The sequence below is a fragment of the Enoplosus armatus genome, chromosome 14 (genome assembly GCF_043641665.1).
Source record: "Enoplosus armatus isolate fEnoArm2 chromosome 14, fEnoArm2.hap1, whole genome shotgun sequence".
NCBI lineage: Eukaryota > Metazoa > Chordata > Actinopteri > Centrarchiformes > Enoplosidae > Enoplosus > Enoplosus armatus.
This window is the reverse complement of record NC_092193.1, coordinates 13,167,174-13,190,764: the sequence shown is the minus strand read 5'-3', so window position 1 is coordinate 13,190,764 and position 23,591 is coordinate 13,167,174. Positions and strand designations below refer to the sequence as shown.

Here is a 23,591-nt window from a genome sequence, read left to right as displayed (position 1 = left end):
GCATGAAACACCAAAGACACCTGTGAGCCGTGGGCCAGTTGATATTATGCGACAGTAAAGAATAACTTCCTTTGAGATGAAATGTAGTACATGCAATTATGATTTCAAAAAATATATATATATATGTGCACATAAAACAACTTTCACAACTCACCCAAATTCAGAAGCTCAAATTAATCTTCATAAACGTTTTAGTGTATCCCAAGCAGGATAATCTCCGACAAGATGCAAACTAATCTCCTGCCTCCGTATCAGTAAAAACCAAACAGAGTAACTGTCACTGTTTGTAAGCGTTGGGAATGAGATGGGAGGAGAGGGATGGTGATTGGTGTTGACTGCAACAGTAAATTCAGACCGCCTCCCTCTTCAGGGTCAAGTTAAACAACTGCTCTGGTCTGTCCTGTCTATCTACTGTCTATCTACTTGAACCCAGACGGAGAACTTTAATTTAAAGTGTGGGTGTAATGGTTGTAATGTGAAGGCTGGTTGTTAAAGAGGACGCTCAAAAAGACACGGGGTGGTTGCTCCACAATTTTTGATGTAACTGGAGCAAGGAAAAGTCATGGGAAGGCCAATGTTCGTACTCCCTCTGATCGTGGTTGCTGTGATGCTGATGGGCACTGGGGCCAACAATGTAAGATATTTCATTTTTCCTTACTGACACAAAATTGTAGAAAGATCTGATTTAATTTAACTGCACAGACTCCTATCTGCACAGGTATTGAAACGCAAACACAACTTTGTTTTTTTTCATCAGTGCTTGTATTTCATACTGTACGCACATGTTATTTCTTTCATATTAGACTGCAGAGACTGGGTTAGCTGCTGAGCTATGATGGTTGATTGGTGAGCTTTGTTCAAGAAAAAAACTAACACTGTCTTTATCACTGAGCTTTTATCATAGCTGTTGCCCTCTTAAGCAATACATCAGTATTAAAAAATTATTTTTAGATAATGCTGGTTAGTATAACTTTACCTTTCTTTTGCTGTAACTCTCCCAGACCCCCCACCAAAACCCACTAAATCATTGTTTATGGGAGAAAAGCATCTTTCTGTAACAGTATGTTCCTTGTGTATTTCCTGTATAATGTTAGCGCCATTCATTCTTTACTGCCTTAACTTTGATATACAACACTGTGATCTGTTTGTAACCGTAGTGTCTATGCTTATCTGCAAACATCTTGTATCCTGAAGAGATACAGATGCATGTACTTCACTGTGTACAGTATTCATCACACGGCTATGTTGGTGGGCCTTTTTATGGAGGGTCATGGAAAAGGGACAGGATATGGTAGAAGGAAAAAAGGCAAAACAGGCATCCAGCACTAGATGGAGAGGTTAGCAGAGACATTTATTTATTTCTTAGTTAACATATTTTTCTCCTATAAAAAACTCTTCTGCACATCCCTAGGTTGATAAAGAAACTAGTCATTTTAGGGCTAAAGATCATGAATTATGATTATAATCTACATTATCATGCTTATATAGACCAGCCATTGATGTATTCATGGTAATAGAATGAATCTCCTACATTATAAGTAAAAAGGCCACTATTAAACGACCTATTTTAAGGTATAAGAGAAATTATATCAGACACAGTGTTCGTCCTTTTTGTCCAGGAGCAGTACACTCTGGTTTATGGCTAAGGCGAATTGGAAACGTAATGCATCTGAAATAACTTTATGTTAACTGATAATGGTTCATTATATCAGTAGTTTACAACCTATTACTGACCTATTGTTTAGCCTACAGACAGCCCACTGTGCATCCAACAGTTTTTTTTATCACTGTAGCTCCACCTTTTTAGTGTTAGATCCAACGAGCCGTTTACCCTGCTGATAAACAGTAGTGCAAATTGCATCCACAAATCTTCCCAAAGTAAACTCTCTTAACTGTGCGAATAACAGATTATTCATCAGCATAATGTTTGTAAAAGTCGCAATTGATCCTGTCCCAAGTTAGACAAATCAGCAGACCTCCTTAAGTAACTGTAGCCTAGTGGTTCTCATGCTGTTGGGTGGAGCCCTCTGGGGGGCATAGAGCTATTAAGGAGGGGTGCACAATACTGTGGGGGGGGGGAATGGACTAAGGGGTTAACAAACCTGATTCAACAAGAAAGAAAACAAGAGTGCTTTCACGCCAGCGAGGCAATCAAGATTCAAGTGAAATGGCTCATGTAGTCCATGTTCAGCTTGACTCATTTTGTTACCAATTTCTGTGATATGGTTAATGGTTGATAGAAATGAAATTGGTTTACAGTGGTATGGGGAAGCATGAAAATGGGGGGCATGACCGGAAATGTCTGAGAACCACTGCTTTCTAAATCAATATAAGATCAAAGTAATTGGACATTGTTTTTACACAATACATATTAAACAATGTTCCAATTTCTTTTTAGTGTGTGTGCAATGAAAAATCAAGGTGCCGCTGTGACGGGGTGAAAGGCAGCAGGGTAAGTGGATCATCTTTTGTCTGTGTAAAACACTTCCTTTTTCTAGTCACAATTAATACGTTTGTACCCATGATTCAAGTACATTACACAACAGGTTATGTACATGCACTGTAATAAAAATTAAATGTATAAACTCCTCATTTGATACGACTGTATTATCCCATCTGAGTAGCACATTAAACAGTAGTCATAGAAGGAAAAGTACAGGTGTTACTAAAAACATTAACGATGGCTCTGTTGTATTCAAGTATCGCAGTAAGCCATGACAGTGTGACAGTGAGCCAGCATGCACCATACCAGGACCCTGAAACTGAAGCAGCTAAATGGAATTCAGCCATCATTCATTTTATTATTTACACCTGTGTTTTTCCTACTGTGACACGTTAAAGTCTTCAGTGAAGAAGGCCTATTATATTTGTTATTACTACCACACAAATACTATTTTTAATTTATCATCTGAGGTCTCACTGATTTTAAAAAGCTTTCAAAACAGACCTGGCACCAGGTGCACAATGCTACTGTCAAACCTCAGCGTGGTGCAGTTTTCCAGTGGTACACTAACTAGTCGGATCAGGTACAGAGTCTAAAGAGATCTTAGTTGAAAAAAGCATGAATAGCTTATTGTTAAGTTTGTCTCAACATCCTTCATAAATAGTATTTTAAGTTTGTAAGGAGACACCAGTTGCTTTCATTTTATATAAATTTTCAGTGAGTTTCAAGCTGACAGAGCAGAACACATGAAACCTCTTTGGTCTGATACAGTTTTGCTCTGCAAAAAATCTTGTGACTGTATAGATTCCATTGATTGCAGTGTTGATTGACATTTCAGGCTAGCATAAGCCAGTCAACAAAGTATGCAAAATGCAATCATGAAGGACATTTTAGATTCAAATAGACACATTCATTAAAACTACATGTAATATTTACTCACTTTGTTAGTGAGTGATAAAATAGTTTTAATTTTCACTTTGCTAATCATTAGTCTATGGACTAACGAGACCAACACTTTACAAACACCTCTATTGTTGATTATTGTCTTTTGCCATCTGTCTGCCCCCTCTCCTTCTCTTTCTTTCTCTCACACACACAGGGAGACAAAGGTTTTCCAGGAGTTCCAGGTCCCCCAGGGCCAGAGGGCCGGCCAGGATCAAATGGTCATGCTGGGCCTATGGGACCAAAGGTAGAATTTTTATACCCCCAAATCCAGTACTGTTGTCAGAGGGCAACATTGACTCAAATTGTGTATAGACTGTGATGAATTACACTTTCTCCTTGTGTACCTAGACAACACTTTTAGTTGTGCTTATAGTGCATCTTACTAGATCACTAAGATTAATTAAACGTTGTTGTCTTTGACAGGGCAACACTGGGCCTAATGGACCTGTGGGGCCAAAAGGCGATCCGGTAACATAACTGTGCTCTCCAAGCTTGTGTCTGTTGGGTGTTTGTTGGGTGTTTATTTGATGTCTCTGTCAGTGAAAATTGAGTTATGATTGAAATGACTGGTGTGTAGTATGTGTTTGTATGTGTATAGACAAGGTATATAGACCAGGTATCCACTCTGTAGCTCCTGTGTTTTAAAAAGTGTACTGGTTTTGTTACTGTCATTACAGGGACCCGAAGGCAAAGAAGGATTTGCTGGGTCTCATGGTTTACCGGTGAGGTGTCTTACTCTCTTATACATCTCTGTTACTCTGTTCCACATCTGATTTATGTATTGTGTAAGTGCATGTTCCTGCATATACATATTTTTTTTTAACTTCTGCTGATATTCTCTTCCAGGGTATTCCAGGTTTACAAGGGCCTCCAGGACTTACAGGGGCCCCAGGCTGCAATGGAACAGATGTAAGACAATATTACAGATTAACAGTGGTATCGTAGCATGGGCGGCATGGTGGCGCAGTGGTTAGTCGAAGTGTCCTTGAGCAAGACACTGAACCCTAAGTTGCTCCCGATGGAGACCAGCACCTTGCATGGCTCGGTCACCATTGGTGTGTGAATGGGTGAATGAGACTTAGCTGTAAAGCGCTTTGGGAACTGTGAAGGTTGAAAAGCGCTATATAAGTGAGATCATTTATGTCTTCCATGTAATAGATAAGTTTATTTGTGAGGTGCTCGTATAATGGAGCTTTGAGTACAACACTTTTTCTATTCTCAAACAAACTTGAACCAGTCTCTGCATATCTTGAACACATTACGTACATTAAGGGAGAAGATGGACCTCCTGGTATTCCCGGGGCCAACGGCATTGATGGACATCCAGTAAGACACAAAATCAGAACAATTTATTTATGTTATGTAAAATTATATTGTAATCAAGTGTTCTGATACACATTTTATCAGTTTCCGAAATTAACCGTCAATTAATATTTTTGAAATTTGCTTCACCTTTGTCTTTACTTTACAGGGTCCACCTGGTCTGCCTGGACCGAAGGTAATACAATGTATGCTGCGCCCCCCAGGGCCAGTTGTTAAGTACTTTTCGTATTTAGGAAGAGTGAAACTGCAGAATTGCTCAGCAATTACTGCCTTTTAAGAAGTTTATTAGTAGGATCCTGATGCACTGAGTAAAAAAATAACATGCCGCTGCACTAGCAGGCGCCCTCTCTGCCTTCCCAAGCTCTCAGAGCTCATTTTGTACCTAGTCCATGAGAGACCAATAACTTGTTTTCTTTGTTTTATTTCTTTCTATCAAGTCTGTCCCTCCACCTTTATTTGCAACAAGAAATGTGTTTATTCTCAAAGCTAATTTTCAGGACAAAAACTGATAATGTTTATTTGCTTGCATTGAGTGTTACTAGAGTGTATATTATAGACGTACTACATCAAAAAGTGATTTCATACGAGCATTATTATCGTTGTAATCATGATTTGCCCATGACTTTGCCCTGAGGTGTGGATCTGTGGACTCTGTAGACCCAGTCATCTTTGTGTATCTGTAGAGTGACAATTTGTATGTACCTGCTCCACCAGTCTACTCATGGATATTTCATGTGATGGTGGCAAAAACATGTCTTAGCTAAGGATGTCAAAATACTGCACCAGTTTTTCAGCTTCAACTCTGACCCCCACTGGGGTTATCTGCCCACCTGGAGCAGACTGGCAGCAGTGACAGTTATACATATACGGCCACATGAGCACATGCTAGCAATGGCCTCACAGCTAACAACTCGCCTTCTATTAGAGTTCTTCCAGTAGTGGTGACACTGCTGTGTTTTAACATGGATGGACAGTTTGTTTTGCCTGGGCTACCCCTGGTCTTTAGAAAATATGAGACATCTCCTAAAGCTGCACCCATTATATGCATAGGCAGAAACCACTCCACATGTTTAGTGTAAAGAAACTAGATTCATCTGGTTTACTATGAGGGGCACGTTCTGTTACATTTCCGTGATTCCCGAGGTAAAATAACCCTCATAGAGACCATGTGCCAAACACATGTGCAAGGGCAGGTTCTTCCAGTAAATCAATTAGTCTTGCAGAAAGATCTGCCATGTTTGTGGTTTGTGGTAAATACTTCTGGGAAGTAAGTGTTCATAGACACCTCCATGGGAGTACGCATGATGAGGCCAGCAGCTGCAGTGTAGACTCCAAACGAGAGTCAGGGTTCAGATATTCACTGGCAACATGCTTGGTTCTCTCGTCAGGCACATTCTTAGCACTTCGAGACTTATGAGTGTGAGAGATTACTGTGTAAGAGTTCACTTGTGACCATTTACACTTCTAATGCTGTATTGTCATGTTTGTGTCATGGGCAGTGGATATTTTTAACTAGATTGACATCGTAAGCTTTTTGAAACCCTTTAGAGGGCGAAGCCTATGTGAAATAGGTTTGTTTTTTGTAACCCCTGTTCTATAAGCACAGTCAAAAGTCATTCTGCTGTTCCACTAACATTAATGCGGTCGTTTCATAGTGGCAACCCAGAAGAAATTGAATGTGGTCATTCTAATTCTGAGCACATGCATGCATGTCAAGTGCACAGATACATAAAGATGAGTGATGAAGCCTGCTGAGCCCAACTATGAACTTAGTTACAACCAGTAACAACCAGTAACCAATTGCAACCATGACATATTATAACATCTTCCACGCAGTACTACATACCTTTTAAGCTATTTTAACACTAAATTCAATAGTTTTATCAATTTAAATGTTAAATAAATGTATTTCACAGGGTGAATCTTGGGTATCAGTGAATGCAACACCAGGGCCACCTGGGCCATCTGGTAGGGACGGGCCGCAGGTAACCATTTTTGCATTAATAATAATACAGTTTTGTGTGTGCAATATTTTCTATTATAGGTAAAGACACTTCCATAAAGTAGAGACATATAAAGTAGTGCTAGATTAGAATATCTTCTATACGTATTTATATTAACCTCCTAAGACCCAAGCTCTATCTTAATTTCTCTTTGCTATTTGGGCTTATTGGGACCTGATAAGTATAAAAACTAAGCATCATCTGTTGACATGTGGTAGTTCCACATATGGGGACAATTTTGAATTTCCATATAAGCAGAATTAAGTATTATGGTATAACCCAAAATGTGATGTCCACGCATGTGGATGTCAGGTCTTAGGAGGTTAAGTGGAAACTTCCCTTATATTTCAGGGAGATCCAGGTTTCCCTAGAGAGTATGGACCACTTGGGGACCCTGGACCACGGGGCTCTGTCGTGAGTAAACTTTTTTGGTTGCCTTGCACAGAGTACATTTAGCACTCTGGAAAAGTTATTATGTGATGCTTGATATAACTGCCTGCATTCTTTATGAAAGGGGTTTCCTGGTCTTTCGGGGGCTCCAGGATCTAAGGTAATGGCAATGAATATTTCTTTGCATATGTGTGTATGTGTTTGACAGATTACACCTGTGATAATGAGTTTGAGTATTTACTGGGTGTTTAAGTGGCACAAGGAAAAAAAACCCACAGCTGCAAGGTTTTTGTTTTGACCTGGTTCTCCAGTTATCATAATTGGCAGCTTTCACACGACCTGGGGAAGTAGAAACCTTTACTTGCTGCTTTTGTGACTACCACTGGTTGGCCGGAGTGCTTGTTCTTTGGACGGGCAGTATTTTGGAATGTAGTGTGAATATCTGCATGGGATACAGTCTCACGGTGTCCTGTGAAACTCCTCTCAGACAGGTGAAAATGGTGGTGATAGGATGTAGTGTATTAGAGGCGGGACATGGCAGCAATAAGGAGGGCAAACGTGAGAACCTGAACACAACCAAACTGGGAGAAAACGTACAAAAAACATACAAACAAGTTACAAATGCTTTCCCATCCTACAGGGTCAAGAAGGCATAAGCGGTATCCCAGGACCTCGTGGACCAAAGGTAATTTTTTTAAAATACGCTGTTAATTAAAGAGAGGATGCATTGATAACACAACATTGTGCCATTATTTTTTCATTACCTCTGACCATGTCTGTGACATGATCATAACATTATCTGTGTGCATGTCAATTTGTTTGATGTAGGGGAGACCAGGACCACTAGGCCTACCAGGGCCACCAGGTCGGATTAGGGAGTTTTTCACTGGGAGTCTTGTGTTAAAGGTACAGTAACAGAGGTAAAAAGTAGCAGTGGTGTTTTCTGTGTGAAAGGCAGGATCATGGCTGCATTGAAGCAATTAAAGGTGATAGGTGATTTGCATAATGTTATTCATTATTAATATATCATCCATCTTTGTATACATTCATTTATGTCGTGCAGAATTGTAAAATGCATAAACCATTTCACATTCATTGTGGTTGATCAGCTTGTCATGTTTTTTGGGATTGCAATTTCCCTGAATGACAGCAAATATAGCAAATAGCCAGTGCACAGGAGGCAACACATCTCACACTGTTTGTATTTTCCCACATCAAATTGAAACATAAGCACAATGGTGTCACACTTAACAAGCTGGAACAGCTTCCAAAAATTTCAGTGGCTGATTGAACAGCAGGCTTTCACACAACCTGCATTTAGTCGAGGTTCAAAATGCTGGCCGGACAAAAATGCTAATTTCTCTTCGTAAATGGAAAAAGTAAAAGGAAGAAAAGGAAGGGATCAGTTGATTCAGAGGCTGTCGACAAGGTGACCTGAAATTGATGTTAGAGAAGTGTCCAAAATGGAAAGACAATGTGCTCAGTAAATTTCCTTGTAATCTTTTCACTATAGTTTGATATTTCTTGTGTAGAACTGGATATTGTGGCCTCGTGGTGTACTAGTAGAAAGGTCACAGGGTCATCAAAAACATTAGGAATGTTTTATGGCAAATTGGCTAGTTGTTATGAAAATATCTTGGTCTATTTGGGACATAAATGTTGGACAGACAGACTGACAGGCAACTGTTGTCACTGCAACTAATGAACCATAACCTGAGGTTTATTTCCTATTCAGAGTGTAAAAGGAGACAAAGGAGATATAGGAGGAAAAGGCTGCAAGGGTGCACCAGTAAGTTTCTCTTTAAAATTCACACCAATGACACTCTGTACTTGGAATTACACCGACATTTGTTGCCTTGTTAATGTTGTGTCTTTATCTCTCTGATACCTTATCTCAACCTGATCTCAGGGAGACCCTGGTTATGGCTATTACACCAAAGGAGCAAAGGGAGACAAAGGACTTGAGGGTCCACAAGTAAGATACTACCTGCCATTTATTCAATTCGCCCTCACCTTTGAGCCTCCCTTTCTGATTGTGCATACATATGAAATGTAGTGGTGTCCCAAAATAAACATTTGGTGTGTTATTTGACTGTTGCACCATATTTTTCTCTATGTTTCACCTCTTCACTTTGCATTGAAGGGTTGCCAGTAACACCTTGGGAATAGGTCAATAAAAAAGATGGCCAGCAGAGGGCAGTAATGCAGCATGTGATATGTTATTAAACAGGAAAAAGAAATAAAATAAAATAAAGAAGACCCTTATTCATTTGTCCCTCTGTCATTAAACTCGTTAATGGGCAACTCCTGGAGGATAGACAGAAGGATAGGGAGGCATTCAGAAAACTGCAGGTTTTCACCACTTGTGTGTTTGCTTGTAAGCATCTCAAGTGAAAGGTGTTTGTTTGTGTGTGTTTTGGGATTTATGCCTTATAATTTTTGAATTTATGAGTGAATGGTTGGTTATTTTATCTCAGGCTAGTGTTTGCATGTGTGTTCTTATTTAATGTGATTTATTGTGAAGTTTGATTTTGATGCAGCAATTCCCTTAATCCCTACAATCTTTTTACCCCCCTTGTAGCTCCCTTTTGAAAGCCCACCAGTTAAGCTCAAGTATTGGGACAAAACTTAGTCTGATTCCACATTGAAGTGGATATAGCTTTGCAATGCCTTGCAATTTTGTAGAACATTGAGACACCAGGCCAATCTGATTTCATTGCATCTGAATGTATCACATATTTTTAAGGAACGCATCAAAGACCCCCAACATGACAAGTGACAATTTGAATGACTTTTGAGGGGTCTCTGCTATTTACATCTATCCATATGTAATCCCAACTGTTGATTGCTTTAATGATTACTGGCATGTAATGCCAACCAAAAATATATATATTTTTAGTAATAAAGTAACTTAGAGGATGCCTGAGGCCCTTGGTAAACTATTTTCTTTATAGAAAGCAGAACCTATCAATTCCTCACTGTTGTCCTTAATTGTCCTTACAGGGAAAGCCAGGAAAGGATGGTGATCCTGGACAACATGGATTTAGGGTGCTGTTCTTCTATGTGTATGTAGTGTGCAAAGTTATTATGTCATTATGTGTGTGTCATTTCAATACAATATAGTTTTCTTTAGGGAAGGCCTGGTCCCAGAGGTGATCCAGGATATCCAGGGACATCAGGAGGGACGGTCAGTGATCTGTCAGAGCCAAAAACAATACCCATTCTTTTGGTGGGTTGGTATGCTTTGTACTGTATCATTGTGCTTCATTTGTATTCTGTCAATTTTAGGGTGAAAAAGGAGATCGGGGTCCGCCTGGTCCATCTGTAGATGTGAGTTTGATCAGAATATTAAACTATTAAACGACTTATTAAACCTATGTTATTGTGATATTTTGATTCTAGTATTTTCAATACATGTTGTGCAAGCAATGGCGAGATCCAGTTAACCAAACGGGTGTGTTTGTCTTTGTAATCTATTTTGAAACATGAACTGATGAGAGAACGATAATGATAAATTATTCTTGTGCATTTTAAAAGTGCGTTCTACAACGGTGGTTCCCAAAGTGGGTGCCTTGGGGAGGGGCAAATGGTTTTTAATTTTGGTGCCTTGAGGAGGGGCAAAGGGTTTTTAATTTTGGTGCCTTGAGGAGGGGCAAAGGGTTTTTAATTTTTTACTGTACATTTCTATCAACATTAAAAAACAAGGCAATATTTCAAGTAACTACATTTTCATATTACATTTCAAAACAGATGAATTAACACCTACATCACCATAGTAAAAACATTGTTAAATATACGGTAATGACGCAGCTAAGACTAGTGACGACAGCTCCTGGTTGCTATAGAAACCCAACACACTTTCATGTACGCAAGTTTTCCAGGTACACAGTACTCAGAAATAACAACTGTGAGAGCAAGAGTTGGAAAGGTTTTCACAGAGCTCAAAGAACTACTGATACATCTCAGCCCTACAGTCTTATACGGGCTCATCAGACGACCAAAATAAGTAAATTCAGTCTATATAGTGAATACTTGGCTTATAGCTTTTCATGGAGAGGGGAAACTACCTGTCTCACAGAATGCCACAGCTTTATATTATTTATCTATACATATTATACATAGATATGTATATTATTTCATTCTCTTACGTCTGATGATCTGATTTATACATGTCACATGTTTTACATCAAGCTGAAAATGATTGTATGGGGGGAAACACAGTCACTATAAAGGGGTACCATGGTTTAAACAAGTTTTGGAACCACTGTTCTACAGTATAAGTGAATCCAGTTATTCCACCATGATTTTATAATGCCACCTGTGGTTTTGTTTACAGATATTTGGGCCTCTGACTGAACCACTCAAAGGATACCATGGAGATCCTGGTCCCCCAGGCTCACCTGGGCCTCCCGGGCGTCCGGGTAGATGAACATAATGCATAAACAGACTGCTGTACTGGTCTCTTTGTCTTTCATCTCACTATTTGTCAAAGGCCATAGTCAGGGTCTGCCATGATTGAGTTGTAACAAATTCTATTGTTGTAGTTGTAGTGGTGGTGGTTATAACATGAAAATCATGTTTGCTTTCCTGCAGCATACTCGCACATACAGAAATAACACAAGTCACTATTCTTTTCTCAGGTATTGTGGGGTTTCGTGGACCAGATGGACCTCCAGGTGTGCAGTGAAGAAGCTATTCTCATCCTATCTATCTATCTATCTATCTATCTATCTATCTATCTATCTATCTATCTATCTATCTATCTATCTACCAATCACTCGGATGAATTTGGTTTCCCTAGATATATTGCTAACAGTCTCTAACTTTACTTTATACAGGCCATACTTCTGGGATTCATGTGCCAGGCTCACATGGTCCCAGTGGCTTTCCAGGGCCCAAAGGGGACCCTGGGGAGCCAGGGGATATTTATACGGGACTCCCAGGTCTAGATGGGGATGCTGGTGATCCAGGGCCTCCTGGGGATCAGGGCCCACCTGGACCTCCTGAAGACAGAAGTATGTGTAAATATCAACAACTACTTCTACTACTACTACTAATATTACTACTACTATTGGTATTGCTTCCATATTCCTTAAAACCAGTAGTTACTTCAAATATCTTGATAACTGTTCAGTAATGTAAACCTTTCCGTTTTGATATCTTTTATTCTATAGGCTTCTACCGTGTTATAGTAAGCTTATGGGGCAGGAGCAGTTACTAGACAAGACTGTCTACATGGATTTTTAAACTCTGATATGAATAGCTATAGGCTTGTAACCAGTGTATGGGGCTTTAATACTGTACAATGTCCACTTTCTGTGGTTCCTCTGTGAAACATTTCTTTCTTCTCTCTTCAGCAAAGAACGTTTACTTTAAAGCCACGCAAATGTTGTGATCTGATCAGGCTCTTTGTGTTTAACAAATGAGCCAACATTTATCAGTGACTACATGGTGAACATTTTTTTTAAAAAGAAAGAAAAAACGGTGGGTATACACAAACATCAATGTTTCAAACTGTTGCAGTTACGGTGTATGATGGGGACATTATTGATCAGTCAGTAAAGGGCTGACTATTTAGATTTCAAGTACAAGAACAAAAATGCATCAATAATGAAAAGAAAAGCATTTTTTTTTTTGTTATAAAATGTGGCAGTATTGGGAAACCATAACTAGTAGAATGATGAGAACTTTGTTGTTGGTAGCTAACAGGATTATCAAGGGTCTCCCAGGAATAAAGGGAATGATTGGTATACGTGGACCTGTGGGATATGATGGGATGTCTGGAATGAAAGGTGGGAAACTACGTTTTATTCATAAATTAATGTTTACAATTTCATTTGTTTCACATTGGTTTGACATCTCTTCTGACCTGCTAACTCGCATTTATTGATAAGATAACAGTTTGGACCAGAAACAGTAAGAAGAAAAAGTTAGGGTGAGGAAAATATAGTATTCAATGCCATGCTTATGCCCTGTACAGGAGTGAAGGGGGAGCCCTGTTATGAGTGTGTCGGATCAGGACCCCCAGGACCACCAGGCCCCCGTGGTCCACCTGGCTTTCCTGGTGAAACCATTCACTGCATGAAAACACACAGATTCTACCAACTCTGTTATACTTCCACATTCAAATTCAGTTTTACTGGTAATACTGGAGAGCATGAAACGTTTAAAACTAGAATAGACATTCTGTATGTTTCTGCCACTCAGGCTACAATCAAGGACCAGGTGCTAAAGGTGATCCAGGCTTCCCAGGACCTAGAGGCTTACCTGGAAGACCAGTAAGAAAGCATGTCTTTAAAAAGGTAGTTTGTTGTTGGTTTGTTTTTTACAAACACTTGTAAACAATCATTCTTCTCTGAAGGGTCCTGTTGGCGAAATGGGATTTCCAGGCCATCCAGGACAAAAAGGAGACTCTTCCTCCTACAACACACCTGGGATAAAGGGGGAGAACGGAGACCCAGGACGGCTTGGCAGGCCTGGTGCAGATGGCCTCCCCGGGTTTCCTGGGATACCAGGTCGTAAAGGCAATCAAGGGCTTCGGGGGGATTCGGTGAGAAGGTCTCAACAGACTGGAACTTAAGTGAGCTTGGTGTCACATTTTGATGCTTCAAAGTTCTTAAATTCTCAGTCGTGTACAAGAACTCATCCAACAGAATAAGGAATTTTAGTGATTGTTGGAACAAGTGTTCTGTCCACTCTCTAGTATCCCTTCCCTGCTGCAGAGGGAGACCGTGGTTTCCCAGGTCCACCAGGGCCTTTAGGCAGACCGGGACCAGTTGGCTACCCTGGGCCAGTGGGATATGGGCCTGTTGGATTTCCAGGAAGTAAGGGAGATATTGGGGTACCTGGCCTGCCAGGACAGCCTGGATTTCCAGGTAAAAAAACACATTGACTGATATACAATTTGACAAAGACATTTATACATAAACACACAAGTAGACAGATAGAAAGGCTGATGGCCATTGTATGTCCTTTCTTCTCTCCCTCCTTCATTGGTAGGCCAAAAAGGGGAACCTAGCCACATCCACACCAAAGGACTTCCTGGGCCACCAGGATTTAATGGTCTGCCTGGCTCACCTGGAAACCCAGGTAAGCATGGCAGTGTCATTGATGGATTGATTAATGGAGGGATGGATGGATGGATGGATGGATGGTCTTTACATTACCATACAATAGATGATGGAAGTCTCTCATACTTACCCACAAACATCCAGGTAATCAAGGAGCATCAGGTATCCCAGGAACACCAGGTTTTCCAGGACAGAAAGGTGAAAGAGGAGACATGTCATTTCCTGGAAGGCCGGGGATCCCAGGACAGAAAGGTAATCCATGTGCTACTGAGCTCAAGCAAAAAAAGACAGATTGAATTAATGTATCATTCATGTTTCTATCACTGTGTATGTTTGTCTGTGTATGTGTGTCGTTCAGGTGACAAGGGGCAGCCAGGTCTCCCAGGCTTTCCAGGTAGGGGCTTTCCTGGTCGGGCAGGTCAACAAGGCCCTCCTGGTCCTCCAGGACCGAAGGTCAGAGACACAAACAACATTTTCTATATGTATATCCTCTATACAGTAGTATACATCTACATATAGTATATACAGTCCTTTATTGGCCATTACGTGAAAGAAAAATAAAAGGTAAAACTAAAGATATCCAGTTTTAACTTCAGGGTTTACACTGTGTAAAACAGATGCAGATGAAAAATTAAATGGTATCGTTACTGTCTTAATGTGATGTCATTTCTGTTGGGGTGGGAGATTAGACAGCAAGGGGTTAATCTCAAAGGAATAGTTGGACATTTGGGAAATAGGCTTTTTCGCTTTTTGCTTATAGTTAGATAAGAAGATTGATGCCCTCACTATCTAGACAGTAAATATGGAGCTACAGTCTGCAGCAAGTCAGCTTAGAGACTCAAAACGGGGAAACAACTAGCCTGGCTGTGTCTAAAGTTTACTAATTCTCTTCAGGCTAGCCATCACCGCGATGTTACCAGGCAACCAGTGGATGTCACTGCACCCAACCAAAAAATCGTTTTGCACATTACCCCCAGTAAAACCTCAACCTGTCGTTTACACTTCACATCTTAAAAAAACGACAAAAAATAACAACTTATATTAATTAGTAAGGTTCTTTAGAGGTGCTGGTAGGCAGATCAGAGCCAGACTAGCTGTTTCCCCATGTTTCCAGGATTTAAATTTGTGATGACTTTATTGGTTGTACCTTTTATTTACTAGTGCAGAGAGAAGGTAATCGCTAAAGATGCACAGTTTTTAAGGAAGGAACAGTTTTCCTGGAAGTGTTCATTTCTTAGGGTCTTTAAAATTGATTTTGAGTATTTTTGCTGCCACAACTTATGTATGAAGTATAATGAAAGTTTACATTGAGTGCAGAGGATTAGTGTCCCTGTATGGTTTAGTGTAAAGTGAAAAGTCATGATAGATAACTAGCACAGCATTAGCATAGCACACCACTATAACAATGTCATACTGTAAGCACACTGAAATGTGTGAATATGAAAAAATAAATAATGTGCTGTATATTTGTGATTATCAGGGTGAGGGTGGCCCTGGAGACCCTGGCCCCCCTGGCCCCCCAGGGCCTCCAGGAGAAGACGGACCTCAGGGGCCTGTAGGAGATCCTGGGATCCCTGGCTTACCTGGGAATCCAGGACTAATTGGCAATCCTGGTCTTCTAGGAGAAAAAGGCACAGTACTCATTAATCAATTATAAAACTATAGCCCACAGATAGAAATATATAATGAGATGATAATGTATGGTTCATCCAAACACAAACAGACACGTGCATTCATGCATGCATATTCCTACAAACACGTGTTCATCTATTTACTGCTTTATTGTATGCTACATGCAGGAAGTAAAGGTTCTGCAGGCCTCCCAGGGCTATCTGGTAATAAAGACTCATGTAAAGCTGGTTTACCTGGACGAGAGGGGCCACCAGGGCCAGATGGTCATTCAGGACATCCAGGTCAGTGTATATTGAAGTCATGTGATGTACTTTACTGTTAACTCCAGAGGGACAATGAATGCAGAAGGTGAAAGATAAGGAGGGTGAAATGTCAACTAATATCTCCCCCATAATTAAATACCCTCTAACAAATTTAAACACATAAAGAATAAATGTTTTTTCGTTATTCTCTTCCCTCCATAGTCTCTTCAGTTCCCCACCTCAATTTTGTTCTGTCTCTTTGTCTCTCTGCTCCCAGGACCTAAAGGCTTGCCAGGAGAGAAGGGGAATGCAGGTTTGCCAGGATTTGGTCATCCTGGCCCCCCTGGTGAACCAGGTTTCACTGGGCCATCAGTGCCAGGTTCACATGGGCTTCCTGGACAAAAAGGGATCAAGGGACAAAGCGGCCTGCCTGGTCAACGAGGTATGGCATTGTTTCTCTGAGAAGCCAATACACTCATTTGATAGTGTTTAATTCCTGAGTACACAATGGATGTGAAGTCAAGGTTTTCAAGTTTTTCAAACAACTTTGAATATTTTCAAGTAGTGACCTAACTATGTACTGTATAGGAAAACATTACGTCCAATCAAAGTTCAGATCAAAATCATTCAGTGTGACTGTAAGAATCTACAGACTCTGTAATTGTAGAATATTGTATGTATTTATAGACTTGTATTTAGAGCTTGGTTTTAAGTGTTCCACTTGGATTTCTTCAGGACTGAGCGGAGACCCTGGACCAGGTGGGATACCAGGATATGGACCAGAAGGGTTGCCTGGAATTACAGGACCACCAGGCCAAATAGGTGACACACAAATGCAAACACACACCTTCACGGACAAGTAAATCCCCATATATCAACTACACATGTTTAACAAATAAAGGTAAATTAAGATCTGAACAATGTTTGGTGATTCATTGTAGTTGCATGTGTGGTTCCCAGTTATGATGGAGTTAATGCCCCCATGACTGTTTACAGGTGCCCCCGGCCCAGATGGAGCCAAAGGTTCCCGGGGTCCCCCAGGCATGAATGGGGACCCAGGTGTCAGTGGTACTCCAGGCCAACCACCAATACAAATATCAGGCATTACTGGGCCCCCAGGGGACCCCGGCAATCCGGGTAAGCTTTACAGTAAACTCTTTCATAAGGATATCCTTCTATAGCCTCTTACTGTGAGATGGAGTCGTTTAACAAAATATAACTGAAATGTTTTAAGGGATCTTTTTTGTAAAAAAAAAAAAAAGAAAAGTTTTATTTTTCAGGTTTAAATAAATCTTTCTCTCCACTGATTTTTTAACTCCATTGAAGATTTTGGTAGTCGAGAAGATTTTCTATTGCAGAGTGCATGTGAAGTCATAAATGCAGTCTTTGTAAGTCTTATTGTTGTTCTGTATACTCGTTTATGAGCTGGTGATAATATTATAACTCTACCTGTACTTTGTCAGGTTATCCTGGTTTGTCTGGTCTCCGTGGAGATACTGGAAGTATTGGACCAAAAGGGCAGAGCGGGATAGAGGGAGCACCAGGGGGCCATGGACAAAGAGGTCTGAAATTTGTTTCACATTTGTAACGATACATTTGTTAGTATTTTGGTTCATCAAATCAATCTGGCTATATTAACCATTTTTGAAACTGTATGTCTGTGCTGTGTGCTTATCTGTGTCCAGGTCCCCCAGGTGATCCAGGTATTGATGGACCAGTGCTCTCAAAAGGAAGTCGAGGACCTGCTGGAGACCCAGGAGTCAGAGGGCCTCCAGGTGAGACCTAAACTTTAAACCTAAACTTTTGTTTAAGGCCATATACACTTTCATACTAATTCATACCTCTAATCTCACAGGCCAAAAGGGAATAAAAGGAGATCAGGGAATCCTTGGAGAGCCAGGTCCAGATGGTGCACCAGGTCCACGTGGTTACAAAGGAGTTAATGGAGAGCATAATTACCATGGATATGGACTGCCTGGACTAGCAGGACAAAAGGTACTGATGACTGATCTAAAAAGTTTGAGTCTTTGTAACTGATGCTGCGGAGTCGAATGTAATCTGATTTCTCTCTCTCTTTTTCTCTTTATTCTTCTTCCTGTCCTCAGGGTGAACCAGGGTCGAGCAATATTAATCTGATCAAGGGCCAGAAAGGTGAACCTGGTGTTTATGGACCTGTAGGTCTACCAGGAAACTCTGGAGCCAAAGGAGACCCAGGATCTGTTGGACAAAATGGTCACTACCACTGGTCACAAAAATGAGGCAGTTTGTGTCGGGTTGTACTTTTTGCTCACACTCTGTAAACATTGCCACCCCACTCTTGTCCCCACCTTGCTATTGCAGGTTCACCAGGCTATCAAGGGCCTAAAGGTTCAGATGGGCCTGCAGGAAGCAAAGGACGCCCAGGACCTAATGGACCTCCAGGCAAAGTCCTTTGAAATACTTGTTTTTTGTATTTTCTACTATATAATTATACCTTACATTTCACCAAATCAATGAAGAACATATTTTAAAAGTGCAACCCACTGTGAAACTTTTACTGTAGTAAAGACTTGGACTGGTCATGTATTGTACTTTTCACTCTTATATACTTGATGTGAAGTTTAACCTCAGCCTCATCTGTTTGCCTCAGGTAACCCAGGTCCGCCAGGTGTCGGTGGTTATCCAGGTTCTAAAGGCAACGAGGGCCGGGATGGGTACCCTGGACCACCAGGGCAAAAAGGAGATATTGGTAAGAGGAATCCTGCATGAAAAGTCCTGTATGGCACATACCAATAAGTATTCTTAGTACATATTTTCCTTCTGTCAGAACCACTGGCCTGTTGAACAATTGTCTCCTTCATATCTAACAGTACCCTCAAAGTCACGGCTGCAGTCAAAACTTATCTGTCCTACCATCTCTCCTCTGCAGTCATAATTGAAGGGACGCCTGGCAGGCGTGGGGACACAGGTCAGCCAGGTGAGTCTCACATGTGACATCATCCTTTTCAAGACTTTTACTAACATACAACTTGTCATGTTGTTCTCACCAGATATTAAAGCAATACACTCCACATGCTAGAAGTTGAATAATGAGATTCAGTGTATCACATAATGTTGTGTCTTATTATGTTGCGTCATTATTATTAAATATGTTACATAAAGTGGCTCTTTATTTGTTAATGTATTCATATAATATCAAACAAAACATGTGTTGCAGAGTTTTGTACATGTGATGGTGTCCATATTATGAACAATAATACATTCATGATCTAGCGTCTTAAATCTTTACAATGGTGTGAATAAAGAAAGAGATGATGACGATGATCTACTGTTCAGAAGGATACTAATGAATGGAAACTGAAATATTCTTTTTAAATATTGTAAAAACACCTCCAGCCAACCAAAAAAACCTACATTTGGTGCACAGTTATGCCTTTCTGTATTGTAGGTCCCCCTGGGAACCCTGGACCCCCTGGCTTGCATGTTACAGCGAGTCCTGGACAGATAGGAGACAGAGGATTTACAGGTCCACCTGGGGTCTCTGGTCCGAGAGGACTACCAGGAGGAGAAACTTGTGCTCCTGGGTCAAAAGGAGACCGTGGTCATCCTGGCAATCCTGGTAGTCTAGGTGAGGATGTATTGCTGGAGGATTTAAGGGTCTCACATATCCTTTTCTAAAAGTGACACTAAGTCAGACCACAATGTCAGGACTCATTAGCTCACTATGCATGATAGACCACTTCTTAGGTATGAGCTGTGGGATATAACCTCATGTTCTGGTGTAGCTTTTTTTCTGCATAATGTACAAACATCAATACTTTTAAAGGTGTTTTAAGTCCAAAAGATATAATGACATATTGGTTCCATATTTTCTTTGCTCGGTTCTCAGTTGCCATGTACGTAATTTCATTATACTAAAATGACTCTTGACAGCCATCAATCTCTGTCCTACCTACTGTAACTGTAGGCTCACCTGGCCAACCTGGCCGTCCAGGTCCCACAGTGCCTGGGTTAAAAGGAGACAGAGGGGACCCAGGTCTTACAGGAAGACCAGGCTATAATGGACCCCCAGGAGATCCAGGCCCTCAAGGACCATCTGTAAGTGACCCCAGCAAGTATTCTTTGAGGAATGCATGATAAATGAATGATGAAAAAAGTTTCTAGACGAAGTCCAGTGTTCTGCATTCATATTTGTATTTAACAATGGAGGTGAATGATAAGTGTATGATAAAATATGTGACCTTAAAGATGCAATCAGCACACACTAAAAATGACAATGTCTGAATACTTTTTTACAGAGTGACTTTTCTTTCAGCAGATTAACCAAAATGAGATTACTTTTAAGCATCATCTGTTGTTATGTCATAACAGAGCTTCTAATGCTGAGTCTTCAAAATCTCACTGTAATACTTAAAGTCTCATCTTTGACCTTTCATTGTTTCATTTGCCTCCCCAGGGTGCAAGAGGCAGACCTGGAGGCCTGGGACCAAGAGGTGATTCTGGTCCTCCTGGAATCCAAGGGCCCCCTGGTAATCTATCACTTCAACTTTAGCCTATAGATTAGATTTTCTCTATGAAATCTTCCCCAGACAAAGGCAGATCTGTCACCACAGAAGAGTGATAGTCCACGAGTGATTTATGTTCACACAACTGAGATGAAATACAAATGGGATAGAGAATAAAGTGGACACAGAAAAATAAGATCTATGAGGATTCATTTTCTTCTTTTCTTTTTCTCCACTTTTCTTCTAATAAGACGGCATTCATGCAATAGTGTGTGAGGGCAAGCTAATTTCCTCGCTATCTATTTATGACCTGTGTGTGTTTTCTAGGTGACAAGGGAGATCCTGGGTACACCCCAGGTCTGCCTGGTCCACCTGGGAAGAAAGGTTTTCCTGGACGACCTGGTGCGGCAAAAGTCTGTCTTACTATTGTTCAGAATAACCAGGAATAACAATGAGCCCTGTTAATATCTTCTAAACTTAATCCACTTGAAATAACCTGTCTAGCACTTGAATACTTAGCACACAAATTCTAGACATTCCAGAAGACCAGCCATGGACCACAGGTATTATATATTTGGGGAAGTAGCTTTTTAATTGCTCCTACTCTATCCCCACAGGTTTCAAAGGTGAACCAGCATTTGGTAGGGTAGTATATGAACCAGGAATTGCTGGCTTACCTGGTCCCCGTGGAAATCGAGGAGCCCCAGGGAGCACTGGACCATCTGGACCACCAGGCCACTCAGGTCCAAATTTTTAAAATGTACTAATATGTTTTAGTTCTAGGTACTCATACTCTTCAAAGCCAAGCACACTGCACGCTGTTTGATGTCTTTTTGCTAAATGGACCATTTATCTCTTGCTTGTTAAAACCAAATGAATAATTGTAGAGTTGTATGATATACAGTATTTGTAAATTCTGCCACTTCCACCAAGCTGGTTTTCTTTGCACTTCGTGTTCCAGGCCAGCCAGGCGTCAAAGGACAGCGCGGTTCTAACCCAGTCGGCCAGCCAGGGTTTACTGGCCGCAAAGGAGACAAAGGAACAGCAGGACCGCCAGGTGTGTGCATGGGTGTGGGTTAAAAGGTGTCTGTGTGTTCTACTATCGGCAGCAGTACCTCTGGCTGGGTTGTGTGTTACATCAAATGCACTTGTGTATGTGGTGGGAAGCCAGTTAGGGATTTAGTGGGAAAACTTGGACCTTGCGTTACTCCCTTTTGGTGAAGTTCCTTGCCGGCATATGAATTGCATATTAAAAACACACTCCTTGTCTAACAGCTGAGAGTTAGCGGTAACAAAGACTGTAGTACACCCCCTTACCCAAAAATATCCTCAAACAAAATCGTCCACATAATGTCACTTGGTACTTCATTGTCTTCGTTAATGATGTGTATACTCTGCAGGTCCAGAAGGCAGACCTGGAGACCCAGGCCTCAAGGGTCCTCCAGGGCTGCCAGGCAGAGGTGGTCCAGGTTATGTTGACAGCATCCTGATAGCTAGACACAGTCAGAGCATCCTTATCCCAGACTGCCCTCATGGCACCAGCCTCATCTACTCTGGTTACTCCTTTCTTTTCATCAACGGAAATGAGAGAGCTCATGGTCAAGACCTTGGTATGGACACCTCCATGAACAGAAATACTGTGCAGATTCTGCATCTTAAAAACCTTTGTCTTTGCTTGAGTCATTTTATGACATTGTTCTAACACCTCACACTGTCTCTCAGGCACCATGGGAAGCTGCCTCCCCCGTTTCTCCACCATGCCCTTCCTGTTCTGTGACACAGAATCAAACTGCCGCTATGCTTCTCGCAATGACTATTCCTACTGGTTGTCCACTGACACGCCTATGCCTACCAACATGGTTGCCATCACAGGAGATAAGCTGGCCTCCTACATCAGCAGGTGGGGGAGTTCATACATACAAATACTTAGATTCATATATTAGCGTACATTTCCTAAACAAATACAAAATACAGTACATTTTCTGTTGATGTGGATGTCTGTGTGCATGTGCGGTTTAGGTGCTCAGTGTGTGAAACCACCTCCAATGTCATAGCCGTCCACAGCCAGACAACTCTGATACCTGAATGTCCCCGAGGCTGGGGGTCCCTGTGGGCCGGATACTCATTTGTCATGGTAAAGAAATCAGTGTTTTTCTCTCCTGAATCTTCTCATATGCCATTTTCCATGTAATTTTCTACCTCTGACCTTCCATCCATTTTAGCAAACGGCTGCTGGAGCAGAGGGCTCCTCACAGCCCCTGGTTTCTCCTGGCTCATGTCTTGAAAGTTTCCGCCAAGTGCCTTTTATTGAGTGTCACGGCAGAGGAACATGTAACTACTACCCTGATTCCTACAGCTACTGGCTGGCCTCCCTAGACCGCAACAACATGTTCAGGTAAACTGTTCTCCTCTGCCTCTCTTTTGCAGTTTAAATCACATCATTCACAGGGTTTTGTGTGTCATGATGACCTAAACAGCTGCTAATTGTAATGATTTCTTTAGCGTTGGTTTTCTTGATTTCCTATTGTACAGCTGTAATCCAAAACTCAGAATTTACAATAACATTTCTAACTTGGTGTTTGTGCGTGTTTTGTTCTTTCCTATAGTAAACCCATTCCTCAGACAGTGAAGGGACCCTCTCTACAAAGTGTTATCAGCCGTTGTCGAGTCTGCAGGAAAACATGGCAACCTGGGACAGATGATAGACGTGGAGACAATTTTTAACGTCAAGTATCTCCTGTTTCAATGCCATTTGATGAATGAAAATATGAGAAATGTGAGATAAAACAGTCTTGGTAGTGTGTAGTGTGCATATCTGTTTGTTAAACTGCCGTCTTTATGTTACATATCTGTGTTTATGAGTCTTAGCTCTGAATAAAACACACTTCAACACATTTTAACCAAATTGCCAATCATCTTTAATGGCAGTTGTTATATAAGATAATGTGCATTAAAATTAATGAAACATTTTGTGAGCCATTATATCCCACAGAGACTGTAGTGTGCCAGTGTACTAGTAGTTGTAGTAATACTAGTAGCTATAGCAGCACTGAGCCTAT

The 23,591-nt window shown here is 41.0% G+C and overlaps 1 protein-coding gene across 1 annotated transcript; it reads left to right on the top strand.

The window, feature by feature from the left end:
- The first annotated feature begins 562 nt into the window (after positions 1-562).
- Positions 563-23,256, top strand: LOC139296034 (collagen alpha-5(IV) chain-like). Its single transcript, XM_070918293.1, has 52 exons — positions 563-634; positions 2,399-2,452; positions 3,543-3,632; positions 3,812-3,856; positions 4,066-4,110; positions 4,235-4,297; positions 4,661-4,714; positions 4,860-4,886; positions 6,628-6,696; positions 7,066-7,128; positions 7,229-7,264; positions 7,745-7,789; positions 7,933-8,010; positions 8,840-8,893; positions 9,014-9,079; positions 10,108-10,152; positions 10,238-10,291; positions 10,393-10,434; positions 11,441-11,525; positions 11,745-11,780; positions 11,943-12,119; positions 12,807-12,896; positions 13,085-13,168; positions 13,312-13,382; positions 13,466-13,654; positions 13,808-13,979; positions 14,104-14,193; positions 14,319-14,426; positions 14,533-14,627; positions 15,655-15,805; positions 15,974-16,087; positions 16,326-16,490; positions 16,784-16,870; positions 17,045-17,185; positions 17,512-17,610; positions 17,734-17,823; positions 17,904-18,043; positions 18,154-18,280; positions 18,389-18,469; positions 18,678-18,776; positions 18,957-19,004; positions 19,476-19,655; positions 19,995-20,125; positions 20,484-20,556; positions 20,860-20,934; positions 21,150-21,275; positions 21,494-21,589; positions 21,933-22,142; positions 22,255-22,432; positions 22,552-22,666; positions 22,755-22,927; positions 23,139-23,256. Exons 1-52 carry the CDS (start codon positions 563-565, stop codon positions 23,254-23,256), a joined length of 5,016 nt encoding a protein of 1,671 aa, XP_070774394.1.
- The last annotated feature ends 335 nt before the right edge of the window (positions 23,257-23,591 follow it).